Source organism: Lactuca serriola, chromosome 9 (genome assembly GCF_051521515.1).
Source record: "Lactuca serriola cultivar US96UC23 chromosome 9, Lser_US96UC23_V15, whole genome shotgun sequence".
Taxonomy (NCBI): Eukaryota; Viridiplantae; Streptophyta; class Magnoliopsida; order Asterales; family Asteraceae; genus Lactuca; species Lactuca serriola.
The window spans coordinates 88,549,644-88,558,217 of record NC_136416.1 but is presented as its reverse complement, the minus strand read 5'-3'; the positions used below and the strand labels follow the sequence as shown (position 1 = coordinate 88,558,217).

At 34.3% G+C, this 8,574-nt stretch overlaps 2 protein-coding genes across 2 annotated transcripts; one reads left to right on the top strand and one right to left on the bottom strand.

The window, feature by feature from the left end:
* The first annotated feature begins 4,813 nt into the window (after positions 1 to 4,813).
* On the top strand, positions 4,814 to 6,642 carry LOC145072085 (large ribosomal subunit protein uL10-like). Its single transcript, XM_079018453.1, has 4 exons — positions 4,814 to 5,266; positions 5,585 to 5,752; positions 5,843 to 6,235; positions 6,330 to 6,642. The coding sequence occupies exons 1-4, from the start codon at positions 5,012 to 5,014 to the stop codon at positions 6,477 to 6,479; spliced, it is 966 nt and encodes a 321-aa protein (XP_078874579.1). The 5' UTR covers positions 4,814 to 5,011; the 3' UTR covers positions 6,480 to 6,642.
* A 749-nt stretch (positions 6,643 to 7,391) lies between these two features.
* LOC145075923 (uncharacterized) lies at positions 7,392 to 8,285 on the bottom strand. The gene is made up of 2 exons (XM_079021989.1): positions 7,742 to 8,285; positions 7,392 to 7,672 (listed from the first exon to the last, which is right to left on the bottom strand). Exons 1-2 carry the CDS (start codon positions 8,283 to 8,285, stop codon positions 7,392 to 7,394), a joined length of 825 nt encoding a protein of 274 aa, XP_078878115.1.
* Between the last annotated feature and the right edge of the window lie 289 nt (positions 8,286 to 8,574).

Below are 8,574 nucleotides of genomic sequence, written 5' to 3'. Positions count from 1 at the left end.
GTAAAAAAAACCATTTGTTTGGTAGTCATTAATCACATGTGATTGATATAATAACTATAATTGTTCAACTTGTATCCCCCCCCATAAGAGCATTTAAAAACATTTCAAAGGTTAATTTAGGGGTATGAACTCACCTGTAGTGAGTGGTTCTGATGAAAATGTTGGATAAGTTGCTAAGTGCCAAGTGGTGACTTGAGTACACACGTGAATCCTATTTAGAATATATTGATACATATATGAATATAATTAGTGTTATGAACAACTAATTATTGAATTGGGACCACCTTAGGGACTAGTAAACACTTATATTGAAGTGTTACAACCATATATGATTGTACTAAGGGTTATAAGGCTATACAAGAGAGTGTATGGCCAAAATACACACTATATATGTGTGTGCGGCCAGCACGTGTGTGCGGCCATGTGTGCGGCTAGAAGGCGTGTGTTGCCATAACACATGGTGTTCTTGGTGAAAGATGTTACCTTTCCGGATGATACTTGAGAGGATTTTCGGGTCCTTGCTTTGTAGAAGTGTAAGAAATGATCAAAATGACCAAGGATAGTATAGATAGGAGGGTGAGTGCGGCTGGAGGGGTGTGCGGTTGGCCTGTGTGCGGCTGGCTGGCCGCACACACCTGGTTTGGTGTGTTTGGCCCGTTTTTTCGATGCTACACCCAATCTAACCCATCCTCCGACACGTATCTCAATTATACTAAGCTTTAAGCACTCTTTTAGACCCAAAACTTCATTATAAAATAGCAAAACAAAGTTAACTTTGATAAAAATGAAGAATGTAAGCTAGAAATTTCGGGTTGTCACATCGTGGCACCTATAGCCACGTCGTAGCGGTTCATTACAAGCCCACAACCCATAAAATATTGTCACGCTGTGGTGAGGATCCACCACTCCGTGGCCACCCTGAATAACATTTGACGTTTGTAAATTAAATTCATACCTGGAAACGGGTGTTACAAAATGGTCAATGTGTAAGAAAACATTATAGCAATGATCGAAAATACATAATTAATAAATTGTCGCCGCAACACACAATCACACATACACCCACTAGTTTTAAACCAATACAAAGCAAAGTAAGGTTATAAGAATATAAGTAAAGACATAAACCGCATACATAAACTAGGGGTGAGCATAGGTAGGTCCCCGCCCTAATTGTCTGGAACCGGAACCGGCGGTTCTTGAAAATTTGGAACCGGAACCGGAATCGGCTACATTGGTTCCTTAGATTTTGGAACCGGAACCGGAACCGTCGGGACCGGTTCCGATACCGGGTACCCGGTTTCTAATTAAGTTTCATAAAATTCAATCATTACAATCCCTAAAACTAACCATCCTTTTAATTTTATTAATAATCATTATTATTCACGGACATAACATATTAAAATTTAAGTTTAGTATTATTGTTGTACTCGTTAATACGTCTCTTTTGGCAGCATACTTCAAATATGAAGTGTATGAGAAAGAAAGGTAATTGTTTAAAAACTTGCTGTAACGATTTGATGCTTAACGTCTAACATTAAGAATAATAACATAAGAACCAAGTACCATCCATTTTTTGAATTTTACACACGTGAATACGAATACAAAGTGTTAATTATTTAAATGTGGTTTATAACCCATTGAAATTAAATATATTATTTAACATAAATCCATGATTATACGAGTTAGTTTATATATAAATCGGTTCTGGCGGTTACCCGACGGGTAACAGTTCTGAAAAAACGAGAACCGGAACCGGAACCGCTTAAGGCGGTTCCAAAACTTTAGGAACCGGAACCGGCAGTTCCGATGCGGTTCCGGTTCCGAAAGCGGGTACCCTATTCCGATGCTCACCCCTAACATATACAGGGCCAACCCTGACGGTGGACAACCCGAGCTACCGTCCAGGGCCTACGACTCTAGGGGGATTTTTTTAGAATATGTAGTCTCTCCCTCTCTCTCTCTCTCTTTATATATATATATATATATATATATATATATATATATAATTTTTATATATCTAAATGTTTGTTTAGGGGTCCAAACATTAGTCTAAAATCCTATTAGCCCAAATTTTTTAACAAAATGGGCTATAGAGCCTGATTGCTAAACGTGTTGAGTCTGGAAAGTTAGGAAAGGTTAAGAAAAGAAGTGGGAATGTGGGAATTATAGCCGATTAGGGAGCCATACGAATCGATAATCGAATTGACACCTTGATATTCAAATCATCTCTCTTTATATCTCATTTTTATCTCACGATCTTCTTCAGTAACTTCACTTAATCGCTGGTGGCTACAGTTCTGCTTTTGTCTCGATTCCACATCTAAATTCCAAATCTCACTATTGCATATTAAGATTTAATGTCGATGATATAAAGATGTCAATGTTATGATAATGAGTCTAATATGAAAGGGAAACATCAAGATGTTTAAAAAAAGAATGCTTGAAATTACTCCTAGAGCTGTCTTGTGCTTGCCATAGTCTTAACCTTACAGTTAATGATATTGTATTTTCTTGTGAAAAATCCGTTTTGTTTTTTGGAATTGTGCAACACCTTTATACATTATTTTCTAGTTCTACTAAAAGATGAAAAATATTGTTAGATAATGTTCCAACTTTAACTTTAAAATCGCCATCTAATACTCGTCGGGAAAGTAAGATTTAAAGTATAAAAACAATTAGATTTCAAGCTCCTCAAATAAATTTTCTTTTGCAAGAATTAAGTAAAGTATGTGATGACCCAAAATCAAAAAGTGAAGCTGTAAGTTTACTTAAATATTTTATGAAATTTGGATTTTTAATTGGTATGGTTATTTGGTATGATGTTTTATTTGCTATTAATATGATATGTAAAAAGTTACAATTTAAATTTATGTGTATTAATACTACTATTAACCAAATAGAAAATATTATGAAACTTTAAAAAAATATAAAAATGAAGTTTTTCCATCAAGTATAAATATTGCTAAAACAATTGCACTTGATATGGATGTAAAACCTATATTTACATCAAAATGTAAAACCTATATTTACATCAAAATGTCATGTTATTAGAGAAAAACAATTTGACGAAAGTGATCATGAAGAAGAAACACAATCAGTTGAAGAGTATTTTAAAATTAATTATTTTTTGGTTTTTGTGGATATGACAATTATTTCATTAAAAAATAGATTTGAACAATTAAAAGAACTTTGAAAGTACTTTTGGGTTTGTAAATGATTAAAAGAAATTAAAATTGTTAAACCAAAGTGAACTTAAAGAAATTTGTATAAAATTTGCTATTACTTTTTTCTAAATATAATGTTTTCGATGTGAATTCAAATGAACTTCTTGCAAAATTAAAAGTTTTGAAAATGACTTTACCTAATAATATAGTTTATGTTGATGAATTTTGGACTTTGTTAAAGTTGTTGATTGTTACCCAAATATTTTTATTGCATATAATATTTTGTTAACCATTTCTGTCATTGTTGCATCTGCAGTGAGAAGTTTTTTAAAGTTGAAGTTTTGAAGAATTATCTAAAATGGTCGATGTCGCAAGAAAGGTTAAACGGTTTGACAGTATAATGGATAGAGAAAGATATGTTAGATAAAATTGACATTGATAGTATCACTAATGATATTGCATCTAAAAATGCTAGGAAAAATATTTTTCTTTAAATTGGTTGTTTTTGTAATGTTGTGGTCATATATGTGTTTTTTTTTTAATACTAATAGTGAATTTTGTGAGTTTATAACGGTGGGTCTATATCGAATTATTTTTGTTATATTTATGACCTTGGGAGTCAATTTTTTCTTTTCACTATGGCCTGCTATATCTTTGGACCAATCATATACATAAATTTATACAAAAATGTGAGCTGGCTTGAAAATGTAATTTGGACCAAACCAACATATAGTATTATATGAACCAAAATTTACAACTTGCTTTAATATTATTCATATACCAATATAATACTTACAATATTAATTTCTATAAAACCTAATTGACATACTCTCATTAAAATTTATTTTCTATTGGTATTAAAATATTTTATTTTTTAAAATATCCTAATATTTATTTTGGAATTGTTATAAATTAATTTCCTATATTGAAATTCCCAATATGTTCTCATATTCCCACTAGAGAGACTATCTCACATAGGAATTATTGTGAATTCGATCTTATGCCACATATGTTCCTGTACAGTTGAGACTACTAGGCACCTTTTTGCAGGTTGTACCGAGCTGATTGAGATCTGGGCGCATATTGCTATTTGTGGGTATTCAGATTCCGGATCAAATTTCTGTTCACTTTTTATTACGTGGTCAGACCATGTTACGTTGAGAGGTGTACAATGTAAGGCCTTTGATGCAGTGAAAACAACTTCCTTTTGGTTTCTTTGGAATCTCCGAAATTCCTTGATTTTTGGAACAACTACCCATAGGAAACTACTTTTTTTGATGATATTGTTTATAGAGTATTTTTTTTTGGATTTGTAATATGTAGTAAAATCAAGATTAGTTGGAGTTATTGACTTCATAACCTTATTCCGCTACAATTTTACTACAATGTGTCTTTTCTTGCTTATTTATTTTTTATAATAATATCTCCACCGTTTTAATTTTTTTTTTACTTATATTGAAAAACAATAAAATGAATATTTTTTTAATAAAACCCTAAAATCATGAACTAGGCATATCTCATTTCATCTGTGTTTTAATTCAGCCCACATGTGATTTCATGGCCTGTATCTTCTACAGCCCATTAAGCAAATTAGGTTTTCAGTTGCGGCTTTGTATAAAACCAGAACCCAAGAGCATCGCCCATTCTTCATAGCAAACTAGGTTTTACAGAGCTCATCTTCTCCCCTCCTCTACCACAAACTGAATAGAAGAGGTTAAAGAGACGGCGCCGCCGCTGTCCGCCTTGGCTTAGCACCATCACCGCTCTGTCTTGGCCCTCGGTTTTGTAAACCACTATCATCTCTTCCATTCATTTAGGGTTTAGTTTCTTTCTTCAGTTTCACTAAAATGGGCAAAGTTTCAAAAGCCGATAAGAAGATTGCTTACGATCAGAAGCTCTGCCAGCTTCTTGATGACTACACTCAAGTCCTTGTTTCTGCCGCCGATAATGTCGGTTCCAAGCAACTTCAGAACATTCGTCATGGTCTTCGAGGGGATTCTGTTATCCTGATGGGGAAGAATACCATGATGAAGCGTTCAATCAGGATGCATTCCGAGAAAACCGGAAACAAGGCCTACCTCAATCTCATCCCTCTCCTTATTGTAAGTTGAACCTCACTTGTCCCGATTTCTACTTCTGTATTGTTAATTGTGATTAAACTATCTGTTTAGTTAACAAATTCTGTAAATAAAACCTAATTAGATCTGTTTCAGTACTGATTAATCTCTGTAAAAAAACGATTGTATATTTCTCGAAATTATGTTTCCGATTTACATGATTAATGAACGTTCTTCTCCCAAAATAATCCGTTTCTAAATGCTTATGTTGTCCATTGCTCCAATCGATATCAATTGTTCTTTGATTTTAGGGAAATGTTATCGATTCACTTGTAACTTATATCTTCGTATTCACAATGTTAGGGAAATGTCGGTCTGATCTTCACAAAAGGTGACTTGAAGGAAGTCAGTGAAGAGGTTGCGAAGTACAAGGTCGGAGCTCCTGCTCGTGTTGGACTGGTGGCTCCGGTGGATGTGGTTGTTCCACCCGGCAACACTGGTCTCGATCCATCTCAGACTTCTTTCTTCCAGGTTACAACACATCGCAAACCCCTTCCATTATCATCATCATCGTTTCATCTTCAAAATGTTTCTAACTTCAAACCTTAACAACCTCTGTAGGTTCTTAACATTCCGACTAAGATTAACAAGGGAACTGTTGAAATCATCACCCCTGTTGAGCTCATCAAGAAGGGAGACAAGGTCGGATCTTCTGAAGCTGCACTTCTAGCCAAGCTTGGCATCAGGCCATTCTCATATGGGCTTGTTGTTCTTACTGTTTACGACAATGGATCTGTATTCAGTCCCGAGGTTCTTGATTTGACTGAAGAAGACTTGATTGAAAAGTTCGCTCTTGGTGTCTCCATGGTTACATCTCTTGCTTTGGCCATCCACTACCCCACCATTGCTGCAGCTCCACACATGCTCATCAATGGCTACAAGAATGCTTTGTCTATTGCTGTTGCAACTGACTACACTTTCCCACTTGCTGATAAAGTGAAGGAGTATCTTGCTGTATGTTCATGATTCCGGATTCTTGTTTTCTTTCTTCTCCTTAAATTTTGATATTTTTTAGTTTTGATTGAATTTTGTTTGGGAAATGTTTTAGGATCCGAGCAAGTTTGCTGTTGCTGCTCCGGCTGCTGCTGCTGCTTCTGGTGGTGCTCCGGCTGCTACTGCTGCTGCTCCGGTGGAAGAGAAGAAGGAAGAGGAGGCAGAGGCTAGTGATGATGACATGGGATTTGGACTTTTTGATTAGATGATTGAGGTTTGGGTGTTGAAACTTTATGGTGCTTTCTTTCTTTTTGGTGATATTTTGGTTGTTTGTTGCTATGGACAATAGTTTATGTTTTTTATATGGTTTTGTAATGGAGTTGTCTCACTGATATTTATATTTTTAGCGATTTTGTTTTATGTTTAAATGATAGTTTTTAATCTTCAATGCATGATTTAATAGCATTAGTGTCTCCTTTATTTTAATTTTTAGCATTGTAATTACAAAGCACACTCTTTTTTAGAGATAAACATAATATCCCATCATTGATATCATCAATACTCTATATAAAAACCGTAAAATCATGAAAATTTCAAACCGAATTTTCTTACTCGTCTCAAAATATAAACTTTCATTGTTTTACAAAATGTATTGCTCTTATTTTGAACTAGAGGACTAATCGAAAATACCTATTAGTTGAAGTTTGAGAACGGAAGAAGAAATTGCGAAGCAGATTTCCAATTTTCGTTTAAGAATCAACGAAAATTTCTTTTATGATAAAAGGATGAGTCCCAAAATTTTCTTTTATGATAAGCTGAAAAGCTAGCTGTTAAATAAAAAACTAGCTAATAGCTGAAAAGCTAGCTGATAAAAAATAACGTTTGGTAAAACTAGCTGATAAGCTAGTTGAAATATATAGAATTATATAAAAGGACATGTAAGAATATGTGTTTCTATAATTAATTAAAGCTAGTTGTGGCGTGCCAAACAATGCCTTAAATTAAATCCAATCAAGCTTGTCAATTTTAAATAAAATTTAAAATATTTTCTTTCACATCTATTTGGAGTGGCACTTAAATTAAATCCAATCAAAGGAGGCTTAACAACCATAAGGTCATCCAGAACCTCCCAATCACTAAGTTCTGAAAGAGGGTATACGGCATGTTCGTACGTTCTTCAATATGTATCAATTTTATAAGCATCTATAGTCATATGCCCACAATAATCGTTTTTCAAGTGCGTTAAAACCATTATCACATGACCACATGGCAAACCAGTTAGTTGCCAATATCTGCAAGAACAAGTCTTTTCCCTCAAATTCACTATGCCGCCACTTTTGAAGTCATGCACTTGATATGTTGTATTGTTAACACCGGATACCAACCATCCTTGAATCCCCTCTTTATTTTTTTTAACCATATCTTCAACCCATTTCGTAAGTATTGTTGTACTTTTTTCTGTTAAAGCAAACATATATTATTATATATGACATTTATCATATAATTTAAAATTTAACATAATCATACCTGCAGCCATCCGCCGTTTGTAAAGCCATTTCTGCATAAGTGCACGAAAGAACTCAAGAAGTGGTAATATAGATAACTTCCTTGCTTTATTTGATACAACATTCATGGACCCCGCACTATTTGAGGTCATATAATCATACCTCGTGGTAGGGCAATACGCTCTGGTCCATTTCTCACGTGGAATTTGACTGAGATATGTCGCTACATCATCTCTTATATTACGAAGTCTCCCCCAATAGAATTCAAACTTAGTGGTTTTGTAAGCTCTTACCAGCTTCCAAAACAAAATTGCTGTTTTTTTGTTTTTTCCAAAGGTTTGGACTATGTTTCCTATTAGATAAAAACCACACAATCCATGTTGAGCATTTGGAAAAACATTTTGAATACTTACAACAATTACGGGTGCTTTATCTCTGACCATTGTCAGACCTTCCACATCACCAATGCATTCATGTAGTTTTTCAAGAAACCATGTCCAAGAATCTGTAGTCTCTTTTGGGCAAATTCCATACCCAATAGGCAAGATCTGATTGTTGCCATCCATGGCTACTGCATGCAAGATGGTGCCTTAGTACTTTCCCTTCAAATGAGCACCATCCATAATAATAACTTTTCTACAACACTCTCTGAAAGCACGTATCTGCGACAACAATATAAAAACCATTAATATATCAACAATATAAATTGTTTATAAACATTTAAGATAATAGCAAATATATTTAAAAATATATTACCGCGCATCCAATAGCAAAAAAGCAATACTCAAAACGATCATCCGAATCAGTTTTTATGTACGCCACAGTACCAAGATTATGTTTCTTCAGATTGTGAAA

What these genes read in the sequence shown, in the direction of transcription:
- LOC145075923 (XM_079021989.1), bottom strand. Translation starts at nt 8,285, where the DNA reads ATGGATGGCAACAATCAGATCTTGCCTATTGGGTATGGAATTTGCCCA. An exon ending in CAAACGGCGGATGGCTGCAG is followed by an intron (nt 7,673 to 7,741) that starts GTATGATTATGT and finishes TTGCTTTAACAG; the next exon opens with AAAAAAGTACAACAATACTT.
- LOC145072085 (XM_079018453.1), top strand. Translation starts at nt 5,012, where the DNA reads ATGGGCAAAGTTTCAAAAGCCGATAAGAAGATTGCTTACGATCAGAAG. An exon ending in CTCAGACTTCTTTCTTCCAG is followed by an intron (nt 5,753 to 5,842) that starts GTTACAACACAT and finishes CAACCTCTGTAG; the next exon opens with GTTCTTAACATTCCGACTAA. An exon ending in AAGTGAAGGAGTATCTTGCT is followed by an intron (nt 6,236 to 6,329) that starts GTATGTTCATGA and finishes GAAATGTTTTAG; the next exon opens with GATCCGAGCAAGTTTGCTGT.